Raw genomic sequence first — 15,484 nt, 5'->3', positions numbered from 1 at the left:
CACTGGTGAGGCCTCATCTTGAATATTGTGAACAGTTTTGGGTTCATCTAAGAAAAGATATGCTCGCATTGGATAGGGTTCAGAGGAGGTTCACAAGAATATTCTGGGAATGAAAGCATTATCATACGAGGTACGTTTGATAGCTCTGAATCTGTACTCTCTGGAACTTAGAAGGATGGGGAGAGGGGATCTCATTGAAACCATTCGATTGTTGAAACGTCTAGACAGAGTAGATGTGGAGAGGATGTTTCCCATGGTAAGGGAGTCTAGGACAAGAGGGCATAACCTCAGTATAGAGGGGCATCCATTTAAAACTGAGATGTGGAGAAATTTCTTTATCTAGAAGGTGGTGAACTTGTGGAATTTGTTACCACAGGCAGCTGTGGAGCCCAGGTCATTGAGTGTTTTAAGGCAGAGTTTGATAGGTTATTGATTGGACACGGCATCAAAGGCTACGGGGAGAAGGCTGGGGAGTGGGGCTAGGGAGGGGAAAAAAAGGATCAGCCATGACTGAATAACACAGCAGACTCGATGGGCCAAATGGCCTATTTCTGCTCCTATGTTTTAAAAAAAAAAGCTGGTGTGTTAGCAGGTAAGTCACTCAGCTCAAATTATTCAATATTCAACCTAATCTTGTAGCTACAATATTTTGCGGCAGATCCAGTTAATTTCTGATCAAAAGTATTGATCAGAATGCTGATATTTGGGGAATTGGGAATATTCACGAGTCAGTAACTTTCTCAAGGTGGTCAATATCTTGCACGTGTCTGGCATGTTCCTTGCCGTTCAACAGACCGTGCTTTCAGCATTGGAACACAATTGCCAGTATACTTAAGCTGTTAAATGATTTCTCTGTGTTGGTATTTTCTTAGACATTTTGCCCGGATGGAATGTACTCTGAGCTGCAGAGGGAAATGAAGGAGAAATTCCTGACATGTTGGTCAATCTTCCAGTCATTTTTGGACACAGAGTGAAGCCAGTAATAACAGGCAAATTGGTTTAACTTCACTGGTGAGAGAAAATTGAGAAATAACATAAAGGACGAAAACAGATAAATGGAGATAGTGCAGATTCTTTTTCGGGTCATTACACCTGCTTGTATTTTCTGACAAAAATAAGATGAATGAGCATAATGTTCTGCATAGAGGTTTTCAAAACGCCTGTTAACAAAACTGAATCTTTGAAATAAAAACAACAATAACAGCGCTGCGGATATAAAAACCGGCTGATGAATACAACTCTGACAAATCACTTTTCATGCTGGCAGTAAATGGACCTTATCGTTTCTTGCAAAGACAAATGCTATTTAAATTTACAGTAACTTGGATATGAGGCACCTGAACAATTTTGAGATCTGCGAATGATAGGAAATTTGGGAGTACAGCAAAGAAGAAAAGAAGATAATACTATACACTTCATGAAGGCTCTGGGTAGAATCAGCATGTGTGATGGGAAAGTTAACAATAAATATTAGAATGAGAACATCAACCAAAGCTGAACAGTGCAATTTTTGAGGGAGCGTAAGAAAATTGAGGTGGTTGAAGGTGGTATCAAACCCTTAATTTTCTGAATATAATTAAAGAGGTGATCTTCAAGAGATGTGATGACTGATCTTATAAAGATGTTAAGGTGATGGGGGAAGATTTATAGGGACCCGAGCAAAAACCTTTTCCCACACAGAGGGTGTTGCATGTATGAAAGAAACTGTCAAAGGAAGTGGTTCAGTCAGGTACAATAACAACATTTAAAAGACATTTGACAGGTACATGGAGAGGAAAGCTTTACAGGGACATGAGCCAAGTGCAAGCAAAAGGGACTCGCTTCGTTGTGCATTTTAGGCAGCATGGACGTTAAGTCAAAGTGTCAGTTTCTGTGCTGTACGACTGTCCCTGGAGCAATGTTCTGCTTTTATAAAATATTAGATGAGTCCCAAATGGAAAAGTGTCTGATTTTGGGCATCATCCAGCAGTACATAATTACTTCAATAGAAGTTCAAAAGAGAATTGATACCACTATTCTTATAAGGGATCTAGTTATATGGAAAGCTGGATAAAGTGGGTTATTTTCCTTGGAGCAGAGAAGATCATTTTAGATCACAAACGAAAAATTAGAAAAAAGTTTGCAACAGATGAAGTGAACATAATCAAAGGGAATCTCCATAAGAAATAGATGTGATTTGAGAATTAACTATTGTACAGCGATTGAGTAGAATTTGGTAGATTGATGGAAACAGTTTCATTGACCACTTGAGCACATAGAAGACAAATTTGTTGTGAGGTGAGGAAAGTAGGAAGTATACTCAGTGTCCACGCTATGAGGTACACCTGTTCGTTAATACAAATATCTAATCATTCAATCATGTGGCTGCAATTCAAAGCATAAAAGAATGCTGATATAGTCAAGAGATTCAGTTGTTATTCAGACCTAATGTCAGAATGGGGAAGAAATGTGATCTAAGTGACTTTGATGGTGGAATGATTGTTGGTGTCAGACAGGCTGGCTTGAATATCTCAGAAACTGCTGAGCTCCTGGGATTTTCCAGCACAACAGTCTCAAGTTTACAGAGAATGGTGCGATAAACAAAAATATCCATTGAGCAGCAGTTCTGCGGATGGAAGTGCTTTGTGAATGACAGAGATCAGAGAAGAATGCCCAGATTGGTTCAAGCTGACAGGAAGGTGACAGTAACTTAATCACTCAATACAGCAGTGGTGTGCAGAAAAATATCTCCAAACGCACATGTTGAACTTCGAAGTGGATGGGCTACAGCAGCAGAAGACCACAAAGATACACTCATTAATAAGGTGGCTAGTGAGTACTTGTTGCTTTTCAAATGAGCTGTGACAGACTGGGTGGGCAGGGGCTGTCCTCTGCAATGCACTACATTGTAATTCTGCTCACATTGTCTCAAAGAATGAGAAACACAAAGAAATAGCTTGTCTGGAACATGATATTCAATAAATATCCAACACCCACTGAAAACTCCTAAGAGTCATTGGGAAACTGTATGCATCAGAGCAGTGCCCTAAATCTGACACACAAGTTACTGTCCAGAAAGACAACACCAGACATGGGAGAAAAATAATACTGATTGAATAAAGGAACCATGGGCGACAAGTGAAGTGGAAAATCTAGTCAGGTGGAAGAAGGCAGCATACATGAAGTTTAGGAAGCAACGATCAGATGGGTCTATTGAGGAATATAGGGTAGCAAGAAAGGAGCTTAAGAAGGGGCTGAGAAGACCAAGAAGGGGGCATGAGAAGGCCTTGGCGAGTAGGGTAAAGGAAAACCCTAAGGCATTCTTCAATTACGTGAAGAACAAAAGGATGACAGGAGTGAAGGTAGGACCGATTAGAGACAAAGGTGGGAAGATGTGCCTGGAGGCTGTGGAAGTGAGCAAGGTCCTCAATGAATAGTTCTCTTCGGTATTCACCAATGAGAGGGAACTTGATGATGGTGAGGACAATATGAGTGAGGTTGATGTTCTGGAGCATGTTGATATTAAGGGAGAAGAGCTGTTGGAATTGTTAAAATACATTAGGACGGATAAGTCCCTGGGGCCTGATGGAATATTCCCAGGCTGCTCCACGAGGCGAAGGAAGAGATTGCTGAGCCTCTGGCTAGGATCTTTATGTCCTCATTGTCTACAGGAATGGTACCGGAGGATTGGAGGGAGGCGAATGTTGTCCCCTTGTTCAAAAAAGGTAGTAGGGATAGTCTGGGTAATTATAGATCAGTGAGTCTTACGCCTGTGGTGGGAAAGCTGTTGGAAGAGATTCTTAGAGATAGGATCTGTGGGCATTTAGAGAATCATGGTCTGATCAGGGACAGTCAGCATGGCTTTGTGAAGGGCAGATGGTGTCTAACAAGCCTGATAGAGTTCTTTGAGGAGGTGACCAGGCATATAGATGAGAGTAGTGCAGTGGATGTGATCTATACAGATTTTAGTAAGGCATTTGACAAGGTTCCACACAGTAGGCTTATTCAGAAAGTCAGAAGGCATGGGATCCAGGGAAGTTTGGCCAGGTGGATTCAGAATTGGCTTGCCTGCAGAAGGCAGAGGGTCGTGGTGGAAGGCGTACATTCGGATTGGAGGGTTGTGACTAGTGGTGTCTTACAAGGATCGGTTCTGGGACCTCTACTTTTCGTGATTTTTATTAACGACCTGGATATGGGGGTAAGAAGGGTGGGTTGGCAAGTTTGCATACGACACAAAGGTTGGTGGTGTTGTAGATAGTGCAGAGGATTGTCGAAGATTGCAGAGAGACATTGATAGGTTGCAGAAGTGGGCTCAGAAGTGGCAGATGGAGTTCAACCAGAAGTGTGAGGTGGTACACTTTGGAAGGACAAACCCCAAGGCAGAGTACAAAGTAGAATGGCAGGATACTTGGTAGTGCGGAGGAGCAGAGGGATCTGGGGGTACATGTCCACAGATCCCTGAAAGTTACCTCACAAGTAGATAGGTAGTTAAGAAAGCTTATGGGGTGTTAGCTTTCATAAGTCGAGGGATAGAGTTTAAGAGTCATGAGGTAATGATGCAGTTCTATAAAACTCTGGTTAGGCCACACTTGGAGTACTGTGTCCAGCTCTGGTCGCCTCAGGATGTGGAAGCATTGGAAAGGGTACAGAGGAGATTTACCAGGATGTTGCCTAGTTTAGAGAGTATGGATTATGATCAGAGATTAAGGGAGCTAGGGCTTTACTCTTTGGAGAGAAGGAGGATGAGAGGAGACATGATAGAGGTATACAAGATATTAAGAGGAATAGATAGAGTGGATAGCCAGCGCCTCTTCCCCAGGGCACCACTGCTCAATACAAGGGGACATGGCTTTAAGGTGGGAAGTTCAAGGGGGATATTAGAGGAAGGTTTTTTTTTACTCAGAGAGTGGTTGGTGTGTGGAATGCACTGCCTGAGTCAGTGGTGGAGGAAGATACACTAGTAAAATTTAGGAGACTACTATACAGGTATATGGAGGAATTTAAGGTGGGGGGTTATATGGGAGGCAGGATTTGAGGGTCGGCACAACAATGTGGGCCGAAGGGCCTGTACCGTGCTGTACTTTTCTATATTCTATGTTCTATGATCCCTAGTGTATCAGATTAGGTCCTATTTACATAGATTATAAGTGTGGAAATTAAAATGGCTTCTAGCTCCCCCAAGACTTAGGATAAAAGGAAATATTTGACCAGGTGTTATCATCAGACTAGTGACCACTTACTTCTTCCATTTATGGAATATGAGAGGAAATCAGAGTCCTTGAAAAAGCACAAGACGTAGGAGTTAAATTTCGGCCCAAAACGTCGACTGTACTTTCTTTCCATAAATGCTACCTGGCCTGCTGAGTTCCTCCAGCATTTTGTGTGTGATGTTTGGAGTTAAATTAAGTCATTCAACCCACCAAACCTACTCTGACATTCAATCATGGCTGATTTATTTTCCCTGTCAACCCCGTTCTCCTGCCTTCTCCCTGTAGTCTTTGCTATTCTTACTATTCAAGTGCCTATCAACCACCGCTTTAAATGTACTCAATGACTTGGCCTCCACAGCCATATGTGGCAATAAATTCCACAGATTCATCACCCCCTGGCTAAAGAAATTTCTTCTCGTCTTCATTCTAAAAAGATATCCTTATACTCTAAGGTTGTCCCTTTGGTCCGAGACTCCCCCACTATAGGAAACATTCTCTCTACATCCAGTCTCTCGAGCCTTTTAATATTCAGTTAGTTTTAATTAGGTCCCCCCCCCCCCAATTCTGCTAAACTCCAGCAAGTACAGGCTGAGCCATAAATGCTCCTCATATATTAACACTTGCATTCGGGGGATCATTCTCATAGTCCATCTGATGCAGGCAACTTATCCACAATCAGACCTATCAGCTTTCCAAGCACCTTCTCCTTTGCAAAAGTGACTACACTCACTTCTACTACACCCTAACACTCAAATTTCTGGTGTCTTCCACAGTGAAGAATGACGCAAAATACTTATTTAGTTCATCTGCCATTTCTTTGTATTCCATTACTCCTACTCCAGTGTAATTTTCCAGCAGTCTGAGGTCCACTTTTGTTCTCCTTTACTCTTTATATATCTGAGAAAACTTTTGGTGTCACCTTTTATATCATTGGCTAGCTTATTTTCATATTTTTTACGTCTTACTTTTTAGTTACCTTCTGTAGGTTTTTAAAGCTTCCAAATCCTCTAGCTTCCCACTATTTTTTGCTATACTATATGCCCTCTTTTGCTTTTCCACTGCCTTTGACTTCCTTTGTCTGTTACAGTTGTCTCATCCTACCTTTAGGATGGTGCTTAAGGATGAACTGATTCTGCATCTTCTGAATTACTCCAGACACTCTAGTCATTGCTGTTCTACCATCATCCCCCTCCAATCAATTTTAGCTCCTCTCTTACTTTACCTATAACTTTCCAAGCTGTTGAACCCACCTTGTACTATTTAGTTTAAAGCCCTGTCTAGTCATGCAGTTATCCAGGTCCCTGGTCCCAGCATGGTTCATGCTGAGCTTGTCCCATTGAGATAGTTCCCTCCTTCCCAATAGTGGTGCCAATGGCTCATAAAGTCAAACCTGCTTCTCCAATACCAATCTTTGAGCCACACATATAACTATCTGATCTCATTAACCCTGTGCCAAATTGTACATGGCTGTGGTAACGGGGAGAATATGCAAACTCCACATAGACAGCACTACAGGCCAGTATCAAACCCAGAAATGTGGAACTGTGAGTAGCACCACCAACTGCAATGAGTCTCCAGCAAATTCTTAACCAAGCTCATGGGAGTTGATGAGCATGCAAGGGAAAGTAAATTTCAGACCCGTAAGGAATTAAAAAGGGGAATGGGACTGATGGAACTTTTCTGCTAGGAAATGGAAAGAATCTGATGGGTTGAATGGCCTCCAACAGTGCCTCTGGTTCTTGGTCAATCTTTATTACGGCTAATTGTTATTAACAATCTACATAGTCATAGTCATACTTTATTGATCCTGAGGGAAATTGTTGTTTATTATAGTTGCACCATAAATAAATAGTAATAAAACCATAAATAATTAAATAGTAATATGTAAATTATGCCAGGAAATAAGTCTAGGACCAGCCTATTGGCTCAGGGTGTCTGACCCTCCAAGGGAGGAGTTGTAAGGTTTGATGGCCACAGGCAGGAATGACTTCCTATGACGCTGTGTTGCATCTCGGTAGAATGAGTCTCTGGCTGAATGTACTTCTGTGCCCAGCCAGTCCATTATGTAGTGGATGGGAGACATTGTCCAAAATGGCATGCAACTTGGACAGCATCCTCTTTTCAGACACCACCGTCAGAGTGTCCAGTTCCATCCCCACAACATCACTGGCCTACAAATGAGTTTGTTGATTCTGTTGGTGTCTGCTACCCTCAGCCTGCTGCCCCAGCACACAACAGCAGACATGATAGCACTGGCCGCCACAGACTCGTAGAACATCCTCAGCATCGTCCAACAGATGTTAAAGGACCTCAGTCTCCTCAGGAAATAGAGACGGCTCTGACCCTTCTTGTAGACAGTCTCAGTGTTCTTTGAGTCCAGTTTATTGTCAACATGTGGGACCATATTGAATTCATTCGGACACATTCACAGACACTTCCTTTACTGCCTACGAAGCTATCAGCAATAAAATTGTGCAATATCAAGGTGCTGATTACAGGCTTACCTTATAGTTTAATTATTTCCTAAATTATCTATCAGAGTACAAGTGTCTCTTTGTAGCTTCGCTGTATACAAAGCTGGTTAAGGACTAGAAATGGATATTAAGCACAAGAAGCTGGACGTTAAAAAAACGATGGAAGAAGTTGAAATACATGTCAAACTGTCCTTCCCTACTACTAGTTTGAAGTAAGCCCAAAATGAGAGAGCGTGTGGTCAAAAGTTCAACCAGTGAAAACTAAATCAGAAAGCAAAAGTAACATCGTATGAAATGACTGATCCGACTGTAATTTCAATTCCCATTTATGAAAGGTAACCTTTCATGCCCTTACTGTACAAGAATGTATCTACTTCAGCTTACAAATATTCAAAGATCGTTTTCACTGGCCCTTGAGAAAGTATTGCAAGGACTAGCAACTGAGAAAAATAAATGCCTTACCCCTGTCTTAATCCCCCTCTCATTCTGAGCTGCAGTCTTAATCCTGTGTAACCTCATAAAACAACAAAAATAGAAACACGAGATTCTACAGATGCTGGAAATCCAGAGTAACACACACAAAAGGCTGTTGGAACTCAGCAAGTCAGGCAGCCCGTATGGGAATGAGTAAATAGCACACGCTTCAGGCGGGACTCTGCTTTCGGACTGGAAAGGAAGGGGGAGGCCACTAGAATAAAAAGATTGAGAAAGGGGAAGTAAGACTAGCTAGAAGGTGATAGGCAAAGCCAGGTGGGAGGGAAAGGTAAAGAGCTGAAGAAGAAGGAATCTGATAGGACAGGAGAGTGGACCATGGAAAAAAGGGGGAGGTGATAGGCAGGTGAAAAAAGGTAAGAGGCCAGAGTGGGGAATAGAAGAGGGAAGGGGAAGGGCAAAAAACATTACAGGAAGGAGAAATCTATATTCATGCCATCAGGTCGTAGACCACTTAGACAGAACATAGGTGTGCTCCTCCACCCTAAGAGTGGCCTCATTGTGGAAAAAGACATGGACTGACATGTCAGAACGGGAATGGGGATAGGAATTAAGATGGTTGGCCATCAGAATATCCCGCTTTTGGCAGTGCTCTGCAAAGCAGTCCCCCAACTTACTTCAGGTCTCATCAACATAGAGGAGGCTGCATTGGGAGCACAGATACAATAGATGACCCCAACAGATTTTTTTTGTCTCCTATCTCTAATACCAAAGAGTCAGAGAGGGGGCATGTTGATGCTCAGAGTGAGAATACAGAACTGTTGAGAAGCTGAATATCCCACTCCAGTTTGTACACAAAACTAAAGTAACAAGCCTTGCCATCAACTTCTGCTATGGAGTCAGGACAGTTTGCCCAAAGGCTTACCCATGGTATACCAGGCTTGGAGCAGGTGGAAAAAAAGGTCTGGGTCAAGGCGAGGCAATGAAGTAAACAAAAGATCGAAACTTGAAATCTGGGATTGACAACTCAATGGAACAAAGGTTGGACATAAGATAAGAAGCCTGTACCATTATTCAGTTTTCTGCAATTGACCTCCTGCCTATAGCCAATTTTGACTGTACAGTTCTTGACTTCCAAAAATTTGTGCAGGGAGAGGGGTATTTCAGGGCCGATGCTCTTGTTGCATTTTGTGCAGGGAGGGGAGTTTGGGGTTTGATGATTGTGTTGCTGGTTTTTTTCTCAGTTTCATGGCTATCAGGAGAAGAATAATCTCAGAGTTGTATTCTTTAATAATAAATGAACCTTTGAACTGGAGTTTCGGAGTTATAGGGAGAGGTTGACCACACCATCGATACTGTCATCCCTTCAAGACTAATCAACAAGCTCCAAGACTTAGGCATCAATACCTCCTTGTGCAACTGGATCCTCGACTTCCTCACTTGCAGACCCCAGTCAGTTTGGATTGGCCACGTCTCCTCCACAATCACCATCAGCACAGGCGCACCAAGAGGCTGTATGGTTAGCCCCCTGCTCTACTGGCTTAACACCCATGACTTTATGGCTAAACATAGCTCCAATGCCATAATTAAATTTGCTGATGACACCACTGTCATTAGCTGAATCAAAGGTGGTGATGAATCAGCATATAGGAGGGACATTGAAGATCTGACTGAGTGGTGCCACAACAACCTCTTACTCAATGTCAGCAAGATCAAGGAGCTGGTTATACTTTATAACTTTATTGTCACCAAACAGTTGGTACTAGAATGTACAATCATCACAGCAATATTTGATTCTGCGCTTCCCACTCCCTGGGTTACAAATATTAAATATTAGAAATAGTAAAAATTTGTAACTATTAAAAATTTAAATTATAAATCATAAATAGAAAATAGAAAAATGGTAAGTAAGGTAGTGTAAAAAAACCAAGAGGCAGGTCCGGATATTTGGAGGGCATGGCCCAGATCCGGGTCAGGATCTGTTCAGCAGTCTTATCACAGTTGGAAAGAAGCCATTCCCAAATCTGGCCATACGAGTCTTCAAGCTCCTGAGCCTTCTCCCGGAGGCTGGTTGGCTGGGTGGGTTGTGTCCTTGATTATCCTGGCAGCACGGCTTCGACAGCGTGCCGTGTAAAGTGAGTCCACGGACGGAAGATTGGTTTGTGTGATGTGCTGCGCTGTGTTCACGATCTTCTGCAGCTTCTTCCGGTCTTGGACAGGACAACTTCCATACCAGGTTGTGATGCACCCTAGAAGAATGCTTTCTACGGTGCATCTATAAAAATTAGTGAGGGTTTTAGGGGACAGGCCAAATTTATTTAGTTTTCTCAGGAAGTAAAGGCACTGGTGGGCCTTCTTGGCAGTGAACTCTGCTTGGTTGGACCAAGTCAGGTCACTTGTGATATTGACCCTGAGGAACTTAAAGCTTTTGACCTGTTCCACTTGCGCACCACCGATGTAAATTGGGTCGTGCGGTCCGCTATTCCTTCTGAAGTCAATAACCAATTCCTTCGTCTTGCTGATGTTGAGGGATAGGTTATTGCCTTCAGGAGGACGACAGAGGTCAATCCTTATCAGGGGATCAGAGCATTTCGGGGGCTCTGTCCTGGGTTCAGCACGCAAGTGCCATTGCAAAGAAAGCACAGCAGTGCCTCTACTTTCTGAGAAGTTTACACAGATTCAGCATGTCGTCTAAAAAACTGACAAACTACTGTAGGTGTACAGTTGAGAGTATACTGACTGGTTGCATCATGGCCTGACATGGGAACACCAATGCCCTTGAATAGAAAAGCCAACAAACAGTGGTGGATACAGCCCAGTCCATCATAGATAAAGCTCTCCCCACCACTGAGCACACTTACAAGAAGTGCTATTGCAGGAAAGCAGCATCCATCATCAGGGACCCCCACCATCCAGGCCATGCTCTTCGTGCTGCTGCCATCAGGAAGAAGCTACGTGAGCCTCAAGTCCCCAGGTTACCACCAGCTTCAGGAACAGTTATTATCCCTCAGGCTCTTGAGCCGGAGGAGATAACTATACTCAACACAAAACTGTACAACCTATGGACTCACTTTTAACGACTCTACGACTGGTGTTCTCGATATTTATTGCTTATGTATTTATTTATGACTTTTTCTCTTTTTGTATTTACACAGTTTGTTGCCTTTGCACATCGTTTGTTTGCCCACGTTTGCTGCGTGCTTTTTTATTGATTTTATTCTTTTTCTATTTACTGTGAACGCCCGCAAGAAAGTGAATCTCAGGGGACGTGGTCAAGGCGGGTATAATTGCAACACTTAACAGGCATTTGGATGGGTTTACAGGACGAATGCAGAGCAACTGGGATGAGCAAGAAGGATACTGTAGTCAGCATGATCCAGTCAGGCCAAAGGACCTGTTTTCATGTTGTATTACTCTACTATTCTACACATGTTTGTACTGTCCACTCGACTTTAAACATTTTTGTAGCTGGCACCTTCATCCGATTTCTTTGTTCATAAACAAAAAATCCCATTTCAACACACACAAAATGCTGGAGGAACGCAGCAGGCCAGGAACATCAGTCCTGATGAAGGGTCTTGGCCCAAAACATCGATTGTGCTTTTTCCCCCCCCACAGATGCTGCCTGGCCTGCTGAGTTCCTCCAGCATTTTGTGTGCATTGCTTTGGATTTCCAGCATCTGCAGATTTTCTCGTGTTTAAAAAAATCTCACTGGTCCTGGGTTCAAACTTCATAGTTATGACATGGAAATTGATTTTCCAAGTTTCAGCCACTCACTTTATCTATCAGCATCTATTTGTTAATTTTTACTCCTTTCAACTCTGCATGCTATGATGTGCTGTCACCAAATTCTCTATCCATATCATTTATAAATATAGTTAAAGAGCTGCAGTCCAGTACAGATCTTTGGAAGATATCATTACTCAAACCGTGCCTCCTAAGCAATTCCTTAACCAGCCAAAAGCTTCAAGCTTCAAGATTGTTTAATGTCATTTCCAGTACACACGTGTAAAAGAGACAAAATAATTTGTTACTCCAGATCCTCTGATGCAACACAAAAAAAGATAAAGAACACAACAATAATTTTTAAAAACAATAAATATAAATACATAGGACAGCTTATATACACATTGATTGCATGTACATAACTGATGCTAGGCACAGGAGTGTTTGTATATAAGGTGACTGACAGCAAATGGTGGCTGGGGAGGCAGAGACATGGGTTGGGGGTGGAAGTGTTGATCAGTCTTACTGCTAGGGGAAGGTAAGTGTGTATGAGTCTAGTGGTCCTGCTGTGGATGCTACATAGCCTTAATGGGAGTGGGACAAGCAGTCCATGAGCAGGGTTGTGGGATCCTTCATGATATTACTGGCCCTTTTCCAGCACCTTTCTGTATACATGCACTTGATGGCAGGTAGGCTGATGCCAGTGATGCATTGGGCAATTTTGACTACTCATTGTAGAGCCTTCCTATCTACCGTTTCTGTACCACACAGTGATGCAGCTTGTTAGGATGCTCTCTACTGCAAATCTATAGAATGATGTGAGTATAGATGTGCATAGTCCAGCTCTCTTCAGCCTCGTCAGAAAGTAGCGCATTGGTGAGCTTTCCTGATTGTGTAGAGTGTGCTCTGGGACCATAAGAGGCCAATCAAAATATGCACTCCCAGGAGTTTGGAACTGCTTGCAATTTCCACTCCTGTGCCGCTGATACAAAGAGCAGTGTGAATTCTCCTGAAGTTGATAAACATCTTTGCCTTGTCAACGCTGAGGAAGAGGTTATTTGCCTGGCTCCAGGCCTTGAGCTCTTCCACCGTCTCTCTACAGGCTGCCTCATTGCTGTGACAAAGAGCCCCACCACTGCTATGTCATTGGCGAACTTGACAATGTGATACTTGGGTGTTTATGACTGTGCAGTCTTGCATTAGCTAAGTGTACAGCAATGGGCGCAGCCCTGGACACACCAGTGTTGAGGATGATGTGCAGGGAGGAGCAGTGTGCATCCTGGCTATCTGAGGTCTATTGGCTAGGAAGTCCAACACCCAGTTGCGCAGTGGTGTATTTAATCCAAGCAGCAGGAGTTTGTTCACCAAGATCTGTGGGACAGTAGTGTGAATGTTGAACTAAAAACCAGAAACAGCATTCTGATGCAAGTGTCCTTGTTTTCTGGGTGTTTCAGGGCCAGGTACACGGCACATGCTATGTTATCTGTCCGTGCATTTCTGTCCATAAGCATACTGGTGAAAGGAATAGTGTTTCTAATATTACCAGCCATTCAAAACACCTTACGAAGATTAGTGTTAATGCCACTGGGCGGTAGTCACTTAGTTCTGAAGTTGTAGAGTTCTTTGGTATAGGGATGATGGTGCCTGTATGAAGCATGTGGAGACAGCAGCCTGGACGAGTGAAGTGTTGAAGATGGTCATGAAGATATCAATGAGCTGGTGTGCACACTCCGATTACTTGGCCTGGGATGTTATCTGGCCCGGCTGCCTTAATTAAGAAATCATTAGTGGCACAGTTAATGCTGCACAATTTCAGGGTCCTGGGTTCAAACCTGGTCTGTCCAAGTGCTTTCTCAGCGGCAGTTACACCTTCATCCTGTGACCATGTAGGTTTCTCTCAAGCGGAGACAGGAGAGTCAGCATATGCTGGAATCTGGAGCAAAACAAGAGACTGCTGAAGGAGTTCAGTGGGTCAAGCACCATCCATGGTGGGAAATGGACAGCTAACATTTCAAGTCAAGACACTTTATCTCCACCCACCATACTCCTCCAGCAGTTTCTTTCCTCGCTTCTCTCTGACGCCCTGGTTTTCTCCAAGATTGCAAAAATGTGCCAGTAGATTAACAGGCTGATTGTGTTTTTGCGCCAATAATGTTGTTTTGCACAGACTTTTTCTTCACTATCATATATATGCATGCCATAACTTGAACAATATGTAAAATTTGGACAATGCATGTAAAATATATATAAATGATACAAATTATACATAGTTTATTTTTTGAATAACTTTTGTATGATTTCTATCATTTTTGTTCAGTGTGTTGTCTGAATCTACATGTTTATCAAGTTGCTGCTGGCAAGCACTCCAATGTACTTGTCCCTCACTACCCTTAGGCATATGAGCGGGAGCACCCAGTGACTAATAGATTACAGGAATGTGAATTCATTGCGTTATTGAATGATTGTTTTTTCTTGACTCAGTATGGTATTGCAAGTGCACTAACAAGAGGGGAGGCCTGTCCATATTTGATATTCTGTAACAATCAGGATAGAATTTTGAGTATGGAAGTTGTTGAGCCTTTTGGTACAAGTGATTATAACATTGTTAGTCTCAAAGTTTTTGGGAGAGTATATCAGTAAAAATCAAAGCCATCAAATTAAATTTCAGAAAGTCATAGATCATGCAGATGTAGCAAAGAATTCTGAACATGAACTGGAAGTAACTGCTTGATTTAATCAGTTGAAGAACAATGGTATTGATTTAAAGAGGTGCAGGACATGTTTATACCTGCAGTTAGGAGGAGCAATAAAATAGATCAACCACATGGATGAATAAAGATATACATAAAAATTATTGAAGAAAAAACAGCTATAAGGAATACAGAAAAAATAGTAATGATGTTAACCGCAGGGCACATGAAAATATGAGCGCTATAGTCAAGAGGGAAATTTGGATTGCCAAAAGGCAGGTTTGAGAAGGATATTCCCAATAATGCTAAGATCGACCCCAAGAGATTTTTTTCCAAAGTAAAAGGAAGGTCAAGAAGTTAAGTGTATTAGGAATAATAGTGGGGTGATGTTATGCAGAGAAGGACATAGCAGATACTCTTAATTCATATTTTGCTTAAATATTCACCTGCAAAGACGTTAGCGATATGCCAGTAAGTGTAGAGAAAAATAAGGTTGTTTTAAGTGTCTTAAGAGTTTTTAGAAAGCGAGGTCCTGCTTCAGCTGAAAAGGCTGGAAGTTAATAAATATTCAGGGCCAGACAACATATATCCAAGGATAGTTAAAGAGGTCTGTGATTATAAATACGAACCTCTAACATGTATTTTTCAAGTCAGTGAAGACTGGTTAAATCCATAAGGAAAGGAAATGGGCTTACGTTGTCCCGGTAGATAAGGATGACCACACTGACCCTGGTAACCATAGACCAGTAAGCTTTACGTGTATCGTAGGTAAGATAATGGAAACATTATTAAAGAATGAGATGGAAAAGCAGCTAATAAGAACAGGCATGTTAGCAGAAAGCCAGCATGGGTTCAGAAAGAGAAAATCATGTTTCGCTAATATGCTGGAGTTCTATGAAGAGGCAACTAAAATTTATGATAACAATAGAGCGGCTGATATCTTATATCTTTTACTTGGACTTTCAGAAGGCT

General features: G+C 42.3%; 1 protein-coding gene across 5 annotated transcripts in view; it reads right to left on the bottom strand.

The window, feature by feature from the left end:
* The window catches only part of LOC134359979 (TNF receptor-associated factor 2-like), an 81,507-nt gene that overhangs the window by 52,004 nt on the left and 14,019 nt on the right, over window positions 1-15,484 (bottom strand). The window contains exon 2 of one of the 5 annotated variants that reach the window (XM_063073907.1): window positions 8,126-13,755. The exons of the other annotated variants lie outside the window; for them this stretch is intronic. Coding sequence (XP_062929977.1) covers window positions 8,126-8,148 — 23 coding nt within the window. The 5' untranslated portion in view covers window positions 8,149-13,755. The remainder of the gene's footprint in view (window positions 1-8,125; window positions 13,756-15,484) is intronic. 5 annotated transcript variants of the gene reach the window in all.

The sequence above is a fragment of the Mobula hypostoma genome, chromosome 21, assembly GCF_963921235.1.
Source record: "Mobula hypostoma chromosome 21, sMobHyp1.1, whole genome shotgun sequence".
Taxonomy (NCBI): Eukaryota; Metazoa; Chordata; class Chondrichthyes; order Myliobatiformes; family Myliobatidae; genus Mobula; species Mobula hypostoma.
Note: the sequence above shows the minus strand (reverse complement) of the source record. Positions and strands in the feature narration are given on the sequence as shown.